The 16,324-nt window shown below is 38.6% G+C and overlaps 1 protein-coding gene across 2 annotated transcripts in view; it reads right to left on the reverse strand.

Moving 5' to 3' along the window:
- Positions 1-16,324, reverse strand: part of POLA1 (DNA polymerase alpha 1, catalytic subunit) — a 309,415-nt gene that overhangs the window by 170,666 nt on the left and 122,425 nt on the right. The window contains exons 31-32 of one of the 2 annotated variants that reach the window (XM_072818081.1): positions 12,768-12,899; positions 7,656-7,830 (exon numbers count right to left, since the gene is read on the reverse strand). In XM_072818081.1, the coding sequence (XP_072674182.1) occupies positions 7,656-7,830; positions 12,768-12,899 (307 nt within the window). The remainder of the gene's footprint in view (positions 1-7,655; positions 7,831-12,767; positions 12,900-16,324) is intronic. The other variant, XR_012026683.1, reaches the window with a different exon arrangement.

Here is a 16,324-nt window from a genome sequence, read left to right on the forward strand (position 1 = left end):
TGTTAAAAGATACCAGGATGATGCAACTGGTAAACCCCAGAATAAGGGAAATTGTATAGGACACCTCCCCCATCACCCCGCCCACCAAGTTTCTTAACAAGTAAATCAGAAGGATGAATTTTAAAAAGGAAATTAACTATCATATGGCCCCTGATTAGATTCCAATTCAAACAGGGAGTTTTTTTTTTTTTTAAATAGGGAGCTTTTAAAAAGAAGCGCACCCTTAATATAATCAGGGAATGAGAATGCTTATTAGATATTTGATGAAATGAAGCAATTGTGGGGCTTTTTAAAAAAAAGATTTTATTTATTTATTCATGAGAGACACACAGGCAGAGGGAGAAGCAGGCTCCATACAGGGAGCCCAATGAGGGACTTGATCCCGGACCTGTGGATCATGCCCTGAGCCAAAGGCAGATGCTCAACCACTGAGCCACCCAGGCATCCCTGGGCTTTTTTTTTTTTTTACACTAGTGATAGTACTATTGTAGTTATGCTAGAAAGGGGGAATCCTTGTCTTTTAGAAATGTAAAATGCATTATTTACAGGTAAAATTATATGGCATCTAGTATTTACTTCAAAAAAATTGGAGCAGGTGGAAAGAGGAATAAGATTGTCCACAGCTGCAGACTGCTGAAGCTGGGTCATGAGCACCTGAGGACTTCTTATGTAATTCTCTCTACTACTGAACACATTTTGAAGTTTCCATAAAAAACATTTTAAGAATACTGTGGATCTAATTTCAAGATACACAACTGACCATACAAGTGGCAGACACCTGCCTTTCATAGCAACAGTAAATCTCTCCATAACACAAAGGAAAACTTCCGAGTATTTAAAAAAAAATAATAGCCAAGCCTTTGGGTTAAATAAACTCCCAAGATTCTAACTGTCCTGCAGAAGGTAACTTCCAAAATCTTGACAGGAAAAAAAATCCTGATGTGCAGCACCCTCATTACCTCACACAAACATTTTAATGCCCTTGATGATAGCTTTAAATGTGAATTTTAACTTAATGAAATATGTACCTTTGGGCAGGAAAAAACTTTGGGAGTATTTTCGTTCCTATTTTTAAACCTGAGAAGATGGTAAGTGTGTGCTAAAAAAAAATGCTTGGAAAATAAAATAGCACAAAATAAGAGAACAAGGATTGTTGCTCCTATAACAAAGTTCTCTTCTCCACAGCTATGTTGATAAGTATGAGTGGGGGGAGATAGGAGCCAGGCTGGAGGTACCAAGAAACTGCTTTCTATAAGTTAGTAGTTGTTTAAGCATGTTTTCTTCTAATTTTGTAAAAACTATCTTATTTTTAATGAGAATATTACTTCTTCAAGAAGGAAGCTATAATTTACCACCTTCACCCTTTCCAGGCTTATTCATATGTATTTGATATAGTTTTAATGTGTATAGTGCTGTGTTCAGCTGTTTTCAGTTATTACATCTTACCCATTTTTCTATAGGCTACACAATGTTGGTAAGTGCAATTTTGGTATACTTAATTAAAATGATGCATCTTTTTAAAAACCTTGATCTATAGTTACTACTACTGCACTGTATACTTGAAGATTGCTGAGAAAAAAAGAAAGTTGCGGAGAGTACACCTTAAGCATTCTTACCACATTGAAGAGTTAACTATGGAAACTGCATGAGGTGATGGATATGTTAATGCTCTTGATCTTGGTAATCACTCTACAATGTGTATGTATATAAAATCATCACTTTGTACATTTTGAATATATTTAATTATATTTGTCAATTATTCCTCAAAAAAGTTAAGAAATGTTTTAATTGATCTAACTTATAAATGAAATTCCCATTTTCCCCTGGAAATTCTTATGGCAAAAAGCCAGGAGAATACTAGTGCTAGTGATTATCCTAAACATGCCCCAGTTTGGCTCCAAGTTCCCAGGGGTCTTAGCCTGACTTAGGTGAGCAGTGTCACTGCAGGCCTTCGTGTGTCATGTAGAGTGGCTGAGATGGCATGGGTCACTGCCATGGAGATGGGGGCCCCTGCCATTCAGCAACAGGCTGGAAGAACTAATGAGAGGTGAGAAAAGGCAAGTATTCCCAAGTCCACACTGGCCTCTCTCTCCAAAGCGCATTCCCATAATGCCTCAACTGCCAACACTTTTCATCAACTCTTCCCCGGTGGCCCCAGCTACAAGTCGTCTCTGCTTCCCCTGAGTGTCTGAAATCCTTTATTTTACATCTTTTGGGACATGCACTGTGCTATCCACTAGACTTCCCTGGACAGTGAAATTAACTAAATGGACTGCGCTATAATTTGAGTAAAGGTGCCATGGCTTACTCATCTTCATCTCCTTCACTGTACCGATTATGATGCTGAGCACAGCAGGTCTTCAACATTAATCTACTCAGTGAATGCAAAAGTAGGCTGGGAGCATGATCCATCTGATGATGTGATGGAATGGTGCTCCATCCTGGAAGAGATGGTTCTTATCAGCTGACAAGATAATATCCTATTTTGCATCTGGTATGATCTTACTTTTAAAATTTTATTAATTATGGTATAGAAAATATTTAAGGTTTGCAAATGATGGTCATGTATGTATATTCTTCTAAGAGCTTAATTCTAAAAAAGGCGAGAGTCTTAGATCAACAAAGACTGCGCTGGTGGCATACCCTATTCCCAACCACCTATACAACTTATTCTGCTCCCCCTGCACCACCATCTTTTGGAGGTCTATCTCTCTGGGCCGGTCAAAGGCACACCCAACATTGCTTGGCCTGCACTTATTTCTTGGATATTACAGGACCCTACTGACAAAAAATACATTCTGTAACCTGTATGGTATAGGGCCAATTTTTAAAAAGGGAATTTTTACTTTGCAATTCAATCCAGGAAGACACTGGATTAACTGTGTTATCTTGTTTTAAGCACCATTTTCAGAGATTAAATTATAAATTCTCACATTCTTCAAATATCAGTAGTTTTCTCAGGATCAATGAGAAAACTGCCCAGATAGCCAAATGCCTGCAATTTTACCACTGATCATGAAGAAATGTACTTGACAGCTATTATATAAATCACTGGTCATTGGAGGAAAGATACTACATAATTCTAAGTACTATTATGCATGAAATAAAAATTTATTAAAAGATGAAATTCCAGGATGAACTTTAGACTATTCTTATCACTAGCCTGTTTTTCCAGGTACAGAAGACTACTTGGATGTTGAAGCATACTGTGAATATTTCCTCCACAGACTATAAAGAGCTTTCACTAGAACAAGAGAGGGAAAAAACCTACGGTCTGGAGAACAAAAGCTAAGAGTTCCAAGTTTTAGTGGCCATGTTTCCCATTGGGCTATTGTGTAAGAAGAGTAATACTGTATTTTTTTTTCCATTCACAGATGGAAAAGAGTAAAATTTTGCTTTATTTAAGCCCGACAGCAATAATCTTACATGGGTTTCAGAAAAATGATACACATTTTACTGTGGGATAATGAGGACCATTAGTTATTAGAGAGAACAAATTATTCTCTTTCAATTCAACACACTTATTCATTCACTCATTTAATAGACCATCCTCTCTCCTTTTCACTAAAATGGCCTTCCCATACAGAACACCTGGCCATGAAACATGCCACCAGACAGACTTCAGGAGGTGTCAGGGAGAAATAGAGAATTTCCAAAGTGAAGCCACAGGATAAAACCAACACTTGATGCTTGCCTTTCATTTCAAGGAAAGCAATATAAAAGCAACAGAAAAAGAAAAAAGTAGTTGAAAAATATACTTGCTCTCCACAAAAGAGTCTTAAAAATAAAAAATCATGAACTTAATAATTTTCCTAAATGAAATTATGCCATTATTCCTGATTTCTTTGTACTAACTAAAAGGACAAAGTATCAAACTTCACTGAAGTTTCAACACTGTAATACATTTCATTAATCAAAGATAAAAACTACATTAAAAGCAAGAGAATTATTTTATGTCTGTGATTAGGCAGTTGGAGGGCTTGTATTTTACGTATACATTTGTACACTTCAACTTATTTAACAGTGTCAGTTCACTAACTGCAGTTTTTTTATATAAAGAAAACAGATTTAGAATTTTAAAAACAAATTACAGTAATTTTATGCCTACAGCTTGCACCTCTTAGAAACCATGCACCCCCAACACTCCCCTTACTTTCCCACCTCCTCCCTCCTCCTCTCTAAAACCACAGGCTAAGTGAGAACTGGTAACATGGGCCACAAATCCTCTAGTGAAGAACAGCCACCCTGGTTTTTCACTTGAGGTGGAGGAATAAAGGATGCAGATCAAAATGTGGCTCCCGCTTAGGGCAGGGAGCAAATGCCTGCAAAGAGCTGTCTGGAGACCTTCCATGTTTTCTGCAGATCTTTATGGTAACTGGCATTTGCTGTCCTGCAAGTCACTAATCTGGACTGCCTATGGGAAAACAGGGAGAGATAAAGGACTAAAAGATTTCTCACTAATGCAGGTAGATAGGTGGATGCTGCTGGTGACAGCAGGTATATCAGGAGCAGAGGAGGAGGAGGACACAGGGAAGACAATCCCACAAGTCCTCAGTATAAGAACTACTGTCAAGTGACAAGAGATAAAAATCAGACAGAGAAGCTAAGAAGGGGTGTAGCAGCAAGTCCTTAAGAGCAGAGGACACAGACCCTTCCAGGAGCTCTGAATGGCTACCTGGCACCAAGAGCTTGCACGTCAGGGGGTAGGACAGACGGGGACTTGGTGGGACTGTGCATAACCATGGAGGGCTCCTGTTCTGGACTGAGACTGGTCAGTAATGATGTGAACCCTCTGAAGATGGGACCCATGAGACTACCACCTTTGAAAATAATTTGTGAAAACTGGATTTATAAGGCAGCTGCAATTAGAATAAGATTTGTCTCTAAGCAAGTCAAAATTTGCCACTGTTTAATTTAGAATTATCTTAAATATGACCCCAGAATTAACAAAATCAGCCTAGTCCCCTCTGGGACCAGTGTTGATATACCTGAGCAGTCATGAGGCTGCCCATTGGGCAGGCTCCACCATCCTTCACTTGACAGCTCTCTGGCTCTGCTTCTATCTTTTACATGTCACTCATGAGGGGGCACTGGGCCACCGGGAAATTTAAAACCAAGGAAGTAAAGGGTAGCAGTTAGCTTCTAGGTCAGGTTCTTGGTGATACAAACAGAAATGGGAAATCAACTATTTAAAAAATGGTTCCACTCAGGGGTGTTTGGTGCATAAGTTGTGTGTGGGGGGGGGCTATTAGTCCACAGGTATGGGATGCAGTGAGGGAGAAAAGGGAACATAAAGAAGATGAAGCTCCTGTGACTTCACACTCATACCTGCTTGGGAAATTCTGTTATAGCCTCTCAGAGCTAAGAACAGGCAGTAGGGTGTATAGCACAGTGGTTAAAAGCACAAGCTCTGGAATCACAGAGAGCCAGTTCCCAGCTAACTGCAGTCAGCCACTTAACGAACTATGCGCCAAGGTCAAGTTAGTTACCTCTAAGCCTCGGCTTCCTTCTCTGGAAAACGAAGCCAAAACAACATACCCTTATGAGGTTGTTGTGAAGATTAAATCAGATAACATATGCAGAGTACTTACTACAATATTCGACAGAGTAAGCACCCAAAGCAGGGGAGAAAAAAAGAAGGAAGCTAAAAACTACTGAGCACTTATACTCCTCTCCTCCCAGCTGAGGATTTATAAACATCATCAAATACAACTCAACTTTGAGAACACATTGTATGACAATTTGGGGAGCAGATTTTATCTTCCTAATTATGTTTTGCTTTGGCAAAATGAGTTTTTCAAATTTGTCAAAAATGAGTTTCCACTTCCAGAGCAGACACTGGTGGGGTAGTGGAGTCAGGGCCGCCAGGCAGGAGCTCGGAAAAATACTCGCCAAGGGCAGGATGACAAACATGTCACTTCCTCATTTATCTGTCCAATCCCACTCTACACATGCAGAGTGAGCACTATGTACAAATCTTTTTTTCCTTTCCAAATTTTTATTTAAATTCTGCTTAGTTGATATATAGTGTGATATTGGTTTCAGGAGTAGAATTCAGTGATTCCTCACTTAACATATAACAGCCAGGGCTCATCCCAACAAGTGCCTCCTGAATAAGATCACCCATCTCCTCATTCCTCACCCCATTAAACCTGTCATCTATCATTAAGAGTTTCTTATGATTTGTTTCCCTCTTTTTTTCCTCCCCTTCTCATATGTTCATCTGTTTTGTTTCTTAAATTCCACATACAAGTAGAATCATATGGTATTTATCTTTCTCTCTGACTAATTTCGCTTAGCATAATACATTCTGGCTCCATCCTCATCATTGCAAATGGCAAGTTTATTCTTTTTGAAAAACTATGTACAAATCTTATGGATTGGAGGAGCATGGACACATGTATGCAGAAGCCTGGCAAGAGAGTGGGATGTGGCTGCTAACAATGCACACTGAGTACTCTCTCTGCTCCAGGCCTGTGCAGAGCATAGCACGTGCATCATTCTATTGCTCTCTGAGAGCAACTACAGTTTACGGTTCCAGAAACCAAGGCTTAGATCAAGGTTTAGAGGCTTGCAAAAGCCACAGAGCTGGTGAACAGCAGAACTAGCATGTAAGCCCAGGTGCCTATGATGTTAAAAGCCCATGCCTTAAGCCAGACATTTCAATAAGAAGAGGGGGAGGATTTTCCATGAGGCCAGGACAGAATGAGCAACGCCATATTTAGGGGACCCTAAATATACTGATTAAGAAAGAAAGCTAGAAATATAGGTTGGAGCTCCAAAGTTAGAGTCTACAACTGCCAGACTGAAAGACTGTGAGATGTCAGTGGCATCTGGACTTCACTTATAGATAGTGAGGCACCATCTAAGGACTTTATTAGGCAGTATTCTAAAAATATTCATCTTCACATACAATGCAATAGAGAGCAGACATCTTAAATCAATGTAACTCTTTACTTGCTGGTCATCTAGAAATGAATTCAGAGCAAGTAATGAAAACATTTCTAAGTACAAATCAACGATCTGGTACCACAGCAAAAAGTTAAAAAATGCTGAGGTTTTAGGGTTGACCAGCACCTCCTGTGATGATGAGAAATTAGGAATCAGCTAACTCTTGGAAGGTAACAACATGTCTAGTTTCCAAAGAATTTAAAATAAAGTGAGAGCAGGATACTCACAGGAAATTAATACTAAAAATTAAACTTTTTAATGCTAAAAAAGCCATGTATTCTCACTTTACACAAAATACATTTAGAGACAGAGACAAGATAAACTGACCAGCACAATACCATCAATCACCTTATTCATGAAAGTTCACCAATTAAAGCTACAACAGTGTAAGCTGAGGCACTGTAAGTGTGCCTAAAATCTCTTCATTCCTTCTCCTGCCCTCCCTCTCTTACTTTGGCATTTAGGGACTGAGCACCTACTATGGAGCAGGCATGTGGCTATAGAGGTAGCAAATGTATAGGATCCATAGTCTATGGAGAGAGAGAGAGAGACATTAACCAACCAACCACAAAAATAATGCCCACCTATAAATAAGGAAGTGTTCAGTACACAGCATACCTATGAACAAGGCTCATGATAGGTGAGGGAGGACTGCAGGTGCCGGTAGAGCTGGATAAGAGGCTATGTGATCTGGGGACACTTACCTAACCATGTTGCAATCAGGACAGCATCAATTCCATCTATTGGCTCACAGATCCGAGCCACGACTGGGTGGATCTGCTGAGCCAGGTAGTACTGGGTGTCAATGGTTAAATTGTCCTGTTTCTGTAGCTGCTCAGGTGCATAGGCCCTCTGACTCGCAGTGAGGTTTGACCCATCCTACAAAAGGACATGGCACAGGTAAAGTTGTAGGAAATTCAGTCACATATACATGCTTGGCCAAAAAGAGGGACCATAATTCAAATTTTATATATTCAATTCCAAATATCAAGAAGTCTTTTTGACCTGTTGGTGAACATGTCATATGTATCTAAGCGTAGGAAGATCAAGGAAAACATGTCACCCACTGTCCAAGAATGTAAATCCAGCATGTGTTGTGTTCTATTTTTTGTTGAAACCTGAAACCAACAAGATGGCATGACTAGATTAAATAATTCCACCTGCCATATCACAGAAGCACTGAGAAGACTTGCTAACTATTAGTCTAGTCAGGAAGGCCTTTTAGAAGTGATGAGAAAAAAACATGTGTGGTCCTTTTATTATGTTAATGCAATCCGTTCATGCAAGAATTCTAGTTGTAATCTCATCTTAAAGGCCCCCAGGGGTAATATTTTCTATGAGAGCTTTATGTATCCAGAAGCAAATGAGCAAGGGGAAAAAAAGGGGATATGAAACCCACATAGTAACTTACATAAAAGATATAATAGGAGTAAAATTAATGAGCTAGCTTGGTGGAGTGGCAATACTCTAGAAGCAAAATATTTGGCCACTGGAATGACAGGCATGCCATTTTGCACCGTTTACATGGCTCTCCCGAAGGAAAAAAAGATGGGTCAGAGAGTATCTTTTCAAAGATGTCCTCTCAATAAAAATAAAAGTTGTGGAGTTCTATATAATTGGTCCATATACAGCCCTGTAGGTGAGGTCATTATAATCTTTGAATCAAAAAAAGTCATCACATTACTGGATCAACAACTGAAACTCACTCCACTCTTCCTCTTTTCTACAACAGAATTTCATATTCAGACTAGTCAATTTTAACTATTCACAGTGCTAAGTTGCTCTGTTAAATAGGTAACGTGAACCCTTTCATTCCTGCTACAATCAGCCCCTTCTCAGCTTAGCGTCCAGCCCTTGCTCACCACTGTCTTCACCAGACTGGAGGCAGGGGCCTCTTACTCTGGCAAGGCTCTTGATGGAAGCAAATTGAGATGTTTATCAACTAGGTCCCACGGAGTCTATGATATAATGAAATACTAAGAAAGCAAACCTCAGATTAAAAGACTTTGAAAATAATTTTTTTCCAGGAGTTCACAACACGGTAAAAATTTAGGCAGAATTCATCCACTTTAATTGTTGTCCTTTGCGAAGTCCAAATTATTAGGTGAAGAGTAAGAAGGCAGTCAATGACAGAAAGAGTGGGAAAAATCCTTGGGCATGTCTTCCTGCACCACAACTATATTCAGACTGACTTCATTAACTAATACCTAAAACCTGATCAATTTAAAAAATTGTATTTTTTTTTTTAAACGGTCTGCTCTGGGGCAGCCCAGGTGGCTCAGCGATTTAGCGCCACCTTGGTTGGGCCCAGGGCCTGATCCTAGAGACCAGGGATCGAGTCCCACATCAGGCACCCTTCATGGAACCTGCTTCTCCCTCTGCCATTCTCTCTGTCTCTCATGAATAAATAAATGAAATCTTAAAAAAAAAACCGGTCTGTCCTTAAGATTATAGCAATACTGAGAGACACCTGGGTGGCTCAGTCAGTTAAGTGTCCGAATTTTGATTTCAGCTCAGGTCATGATCTCAGGATCAGGGGATGGAGCCCTACGTTGGGGTCTGCACTGGGTATACAGTCCGCTTAAGATTTTCTCTCTGCCTCTCCTCACCCACCATCTTAAAAAAATTATACAGCACTTTGAGTTTACCATTTTTTAATGGTGAATAAAAATCTAATTTATACAGGGTCACCCAGGTAGCTCAGTCAGGTAAGTTTCTGCCTTTGGCTCAAGTCATGATCTCAGAGTTCTTGGATAGGGCCCTACATAGGGCTCCCTGCTCAGCAGGGAGTCAGCTTCTCTCTCCCTCTGCCCCTGCCCCCACCCCATGCTTGCTCGCTAGCTCTCTCTTTTAAAGATTTTATTTACTTATTCATGAGAAACACAGAGAGAGAAGCAGGCTCCATGCAGGGAGCCCTCCATGCAGGGCTGAAGGCAGCGCTAAAGCACTGAGTCACCCAGGCTGCCCACTAACTCTCTATTAAATAAATAAAATCTTTTAACAAAATTATCCTCAGTTAAAAAATTTTTATTTTAAATAACCACATGAAAGACCAATTTTAACACTGACCCAAACACATTTCTTATTGTATTTAAAAAAATTTGAGCCCAAACATGACTAAATTCCAAAGAATTGGTAAGACGGGTTTTGCTGTGTTGTGTTGGAAAAACATTCAGGCTGTGACATAAGATACATCACTCACAGACATAATTCTCAAACCTAGCAAGATCCCACAGTATGTGCAATAACGCACCACATACACCTTTAAAATCAGACTAAGAAGTAATGTTGGTCTTCCTTGAAGTGCCTATGTAGTAATTTGTGAACTTCACAAAGTACATGCTTCACAGAGACAACTAGGTACAGTCAATTCATTCAAAATTATGTAATCATCTTTAGTAGAAAACTAATGGAAAAAAGTTAAATGGGTGACAAATGGGTCCCTTAAAACAATTACATTAAAGGCATGCCGTATGGAAATTGTTTTTTTTTTAAGATTTTATTTATTTATTCATGAGAGACACAGAGAGAGGGAGAAAGAGAGAGAGGCAGAGACACAGGCAGAGGGAGAAGCTGGCTCCATACAGGGAGCCTGATACGGGACTCGATCCCAGGACTCCAGGATTACACACTGGGCCGAAGGCAGTAGCACTAAACCACTGAGCCACCCAGGGATCCCCTAGAAATTATGTCTAATGAAAGTTAAATAATTAAGGATTGAGAACTTATCAAGTAGAAGTTGATTTACAATTTCAGCAAATAATTCATATAGGTTTTACAAGTCAATGAACTACAATATAAATCAGACACCAAAAACATTACTACTCTCTAAACTCATCTGAATTTAGTCAGAGTAAATTATCAGTAGAGTACTACAGACTAAATATAAATTTCAAACAAAACAGAACATATCTAGGAGACAGACTATCATGGAGGGCACCTTTGCTTAGAGCAGCATAGTTCTCTTCAAAATTTATCATCATACATTTTCAAAAAGATATTCTAAAAATACGGTTAAGAAACAGAATAATTTGAATGCTTAAAAAAGCAGGAGAGGTTGGCAGCTTTGGCTCACAAAGATGCTCAAAGTGGGCCTGACCCACTGCTAGAGGACAGAGGCCAATTAAAGTCCTACAGCTTTTCTTGGGATACAATGAGAAGCAAAAATAAAAAGAAACACGAACTGTGGTCTTAATAAGCAAGAAAGTTAAGGCCCAGTACCAGTGGATGGGGAAAATGTTGAAAATACATCAAACGGGATTTATTGTACTACATCAGCATTTTTAAGCTTTTCTAGCTCAGTAAGACCTGGGAAAAAGAAATCCTAAGACCTAATATCTAGACATCAAGGAACATAACCTTGACTTTTAGATATATTGATCATACTACCATACATCTCTAGTCCAGATTAAGCCAAAACATAACTTGACTGAATTTCATTATTAGATACTATTTTACAGAACCTATATAATTTTTCAAAGCTATATTGCCATCTGCTCCTGTCATTAATAATCCAAGAGCTTTTCCATGTATGTGAAGTCATAAGTGAAAAAAAAACTAGCCTATTTACCAAAATCTTTATTTGCATAATATGAAAATTGTTTTTTTGAGATGAGACTTGTCAGAGGCAATATGCAAAGCACATTAAGGACTTGAGCGAGTCAGACATTTATGGAAATATTTTCCTGCAGGAATTGGCTTTCTGTAACAGTTCTTAATCAAGAGTAACCCTAGGAGGGAGACGGAGTCAAGTGCTGATTCCTGTCCATGTACTTAAATCATTTGTTATGTACATCATCCACAGTACCAAGCAGATATTAGCAGATAATTTTTAAATTCTGAAAAGACTCTATGACTTAAAAACACACTGATTGTAGTTTGACAAAGATCAATCATAATACAGTGAAATTTAAGGCTAATTTATTTTTTTTTACTGTAACAACAAAATGCAGTAATTGATGAATTAAAAGAAAGTCTTACAACACTGATGAATTAGGCCTTTTGGTAAGTATACCAAACCATGGTAATTTTAAAGAATTTAGGTAGAGGCTGTGACTTTTTTTTTCCAGTAGGAAGAGATGAGACCTCTCCTTTGTTCCAATTGGAGTTAAGTACTTTGAAAGGAACAAACTACTCTTGTGTCCTACCCTCTGTCCTCATCCATGTCAGAGGCATGCTACTCTCCAAAGAAACTGGTCAGTGGTTTCAATCTGTGTTCCAAAAGGGTAGAGGTTCCTCAGAGGTGCCACATGGAAGAGGGACAAGGCACAGAGGTAGGTTCTAGGCCCTCTCTGCTCAAAATAAAAAAACCTAAACACACTGGTTAGATAATCCGTGTTTTCTTCCAAAGGTACGTTTTTGGGGTCTTGCAACTTTCTCCATATTATCAAGCACTTCATATTTTTTGCAAGTAACTATGTGAACATAAGCTAGAGAAAAATGGATTTAACCTTACAATATTAATACTGGAATCTGTGGCAAAAGGAATGATAATGGATGACTGCTGGACATATTACCAAACTTACATAGATTTTCACTGAAGTTAATTGAGGGTTGACACAGCACCTACTGTTATGCATCTGTCTCACCAAAACAATTTCAGTGAACCAAAACACTGGTCTTAAAGGTTTTATGAAAATTGTAATAATAATTACATACTTCTGACTAATGCTTCAAACGTTGTAAAACCTACCAGACTAACCCATCTCTTTACAGCATCAATTATTTGGAAGACCACTAAATTAAGACACTGTGGTGGTCTGGGTTTTACTTTGGTTTATGGGGTCTGGGAGTCTTATTGATTACAACAGTTTTACCTGACAGATGACATATGACACAGTATCTCCAGCTTTCATTTTTCTGCCTCCTTGAGAATTCATCCAGAGGGCAACATGTACATGAGGTAGACTTTTTTTATCAGGGTAATCCTGGGGATCCTTTGTCAATGCCTAAAAGAGAAAAAAGAGGAAACAAAAAGCTCCAAACTTTAAAATAAAACCATTCTCACACAGATATACACTAACCACATTTTTCCTAGAATCCTATCTGCCATATTAACATAAAAAGGACAGAAACTGTAAGTAGAAAACAGTGCCACAGTCTTTAGACATTCCATCCTTAAGGCTCCTCCCTCCTTCATTTAGTAACTAATATAACCAGATGCAACTCTGGCAAAAAAAAAAAGAAATAGGAGTTTATGGGCCATGGCACATAATACTTGCATATAATAAGTTAAGACTATAAATTCAGCTTTCTATGAAGTCTTTCAAGTTTCTCTTAATGTCCGCAATTCCCTCACTGAATTAAGTAGTTGGTAAGGACTGATGGAGATTGGCTACTCTGACTTAATGATCTGTTTCTCAAAGGCTTCTCTAGCCTAAATAAATCTCCAAGGTACCAGAAATCGGTGGATTTATTCACAATATCAGTTTAAACTCTACAAAGGCAGAATGAATGAGTTTCTAACAGAAAATAAGCCCCATGAGAGTAGGAGCACATCAGCCTCACTTGCAGCTGCATTTAGTGCTCAAAATGATTCTTGGCATACAGTAGCACCAAATGTTGCAGAATTATTTTGCTCAGTCTGCAATAATTCACTAAGTTCAAGCACTGTAAAATACTCTGAGATGAATAAGACAGTCACTGGTCCTAAGTCATTTGCTATTAGATGATTCCTCATTCTGCAAATAAAATCTCTAAAATAAGCCACATGTGCCATAAGGGAGATGTGAACAGTGTTAGGGAGAGTTTAGAGAGGCAAGGATCACTTCTATCTGAGAGCAGGAATCACAGGAGAAAAAAACTTGAGCTGGCACGGGAAGAAAAATAGGATTTTAAGAAAAAGTGACAGGAGCAAGAACATTCTAGGCAGAGATGAAAGCAAAAGTTAAAAGCAAGAGGTAACACAAAATACAGTTCATTGGACTGGAACTCGGTATGCACAAAGGGTAGGAGGGAGATATCTAGCTCTCTGGTGGGTTTCAAAAGACAAGAAGGGCAGGGAACAGAGTGCCACGTGACTAGATCACCTAAATGTGGTCTGCAGACCCCTGGGGAGTCTGGATATCCTTTTCAGGAAGTCAAGAGTTCAAAATTATCTTCCTAACAATACTGTTTGCACTGGTGATACAGAAGCAATGGTAGGTAAAGGTTCTGATGCCTTATAAACATTAATCATCAGGGCAGCCACAGCAAACTGCTACAGCTCTTTGTATGCTTCACCACCACACACTCAGAGTCACCAAAAACCAAAACACCAAAAAAACCTCCCCCAAACCAAAATAAAACCCAGAAATGAACCCAGTTTCACTAAAGAATGTCATTCATGGAATGGAAGAACAAGGGTTATTAGTTTTTTAAGGTCCTGATCCTGAACAGAAGGCTAGTATTTGTAAGACAAAATAAGAAGTATGCACAAGGCATGTGTGTCTACTGTATACTGAAGAATGAAGGCTGCTTGAGGAAAAGCACTTGTGCAACTGTTCAGAGTTGCAAGATAAACTAACTGCCTTGTTCATAGATCATAATTTTTCCTTGCAAGAATGACCGGCCAGCTACTGCTACTTAAACTTGAGTCTCTGGCAGACAATTTCTCAAAAAAGAATGTAATCAGCCTGCAACTTCAAGAAAAATAACTGGCAGTATATATTGTCTATGATAAAATTCAACCTTTTAAGCATAAATTAGAATTTTGCAAGTGAGAGAGCTTGACAGCTTCTCTTTTTTTCTTAAGATTTTATTTATTCAAAAAAAGATTTTATTTATTCATTCATGAGACACAGAGACAGAGAGACAGAGAGAAAGAGAGAGAGAGAGAGAGAGAGGCAGAGACACAAGCAGAGGGAGAAGCAGGCTCCATGCAGGGAGTCCAACGTGGGACTCTATCCCAGGACCCCAGGACCACACTCTGTGCCAAAGGCAGGCGCTAAACCCCTGAACCACCCAGGCACCCCAACAGCTTCTCAATACTTAAAGACTTTTCTGAGTAGGAATATTTTAAAATGTGATTTTTGATAATGTATTTGGAAGATCTGTAAAACTTGGGAAATTATCAGTTTACAAATGACCAAAGCATAATGTCATGCGTGAGCAAAAAATACCTATCCCAAGTACAACACAGCCCAAGAGATTTTCACATGAGAGTATGAAAAGTTCATTGATAAAAGCTTCAGAATCCCACATAACAATAATCCTTACAAAATGCCACTTACATAATACTGGTGTAGAATCAAAGAACATCATATACAACTATCTGAAAAAAAAAAGTCCTGAAATATTTCTCCTTTTTCCAATTATGTATTTGTGTGAAAATGGATTTTCTTCCTATACTTCAACCAAAACCACATATTACAACAGACTGGATGTTCAAGCGGATATGAGAATCCAGAGGTCGTCTACCAAACAAGATATTAAAGAGACTTGCAAAATTATAAAATGATGCCACTCCTCTGGCTAACTTTGTTTTGAAATATAGTTACTTTTCAAGGAAAAATGTTATTTTTGTAATCACATAATGGGTTTATAGCTATTTTTAAACAAATAAATAAAATTTTTAGAAACTCCCCAGTTTTAATTTCTAACAGTAAATATTAACACAGGCCACATAAACAAAAGCTCCTATAGTCTTCAATTATTTTAAGAATGTGAACGTTTCGGGAGACCACGAAATCTGAGAACTGCTGGAACAGAAATAAAGCAGGTCTTCCATCATGGCTGCACATACCCATGTCATGTCCATCATACACTCAAGGGCAGGAGAGCACCTAGGAAATGCTCCAAGTATCTGAATCTCCTCTAACCTGCATTATGTGGAGTCTTGATTAACTTGGATAGGTAATACTGCATAGAAATCTTAATCAATATAACTCTATCTAAAAAAAACTATTATCTTCTTCAATTGACTTCAGAGCAATATTAAGAAATTCTGAATTTCATGTGACATATTTTCCAGTTATTAGATTGGGGCTATTTGGGGATCTAACAAGCTACCTTTAGAAGGCTTGATTTAAAAAAAAAAATGCTTCCTGGTGGTTTAGGCTCGAGTTAACCAGGGCTATGCAAACCAGTTGTGAAGTACTTTGTGCTGCTTTATGAAAAATATTTAAGCTAAGACTGTGGTAATTCAGAAAAATCACATATGATGTTTTTCAATTGTTTTTAACAAGGGCTAAATCTCCATAAAGGCAAATCTCACCACTTTACCCCTCCCCCTTAGGCTAGCCTCCTACTTTCAATCCCTACTGAGATCACCAAAATATTTGTATCTACAGATACACAGATATTCTGTCATAAGACCAACCACAACCAGTCACATACACAGACTCTTCCATTTCACTCTCCTTTGAAAGCGATGAAAGGTAAAACCTGAATTGCT

This window comes from Canis lupus, chromosome X, assembly GCF_048164855.1.
Source record: "Canis lupus baileyi chromosome X, mCanLup2.hap1, whole genome shotgun sequence".
NCBI lineage: Eukaryota > Metazoa > Chordata > Mammalia > Carnivora > Canidae > Canis > Canis lupus.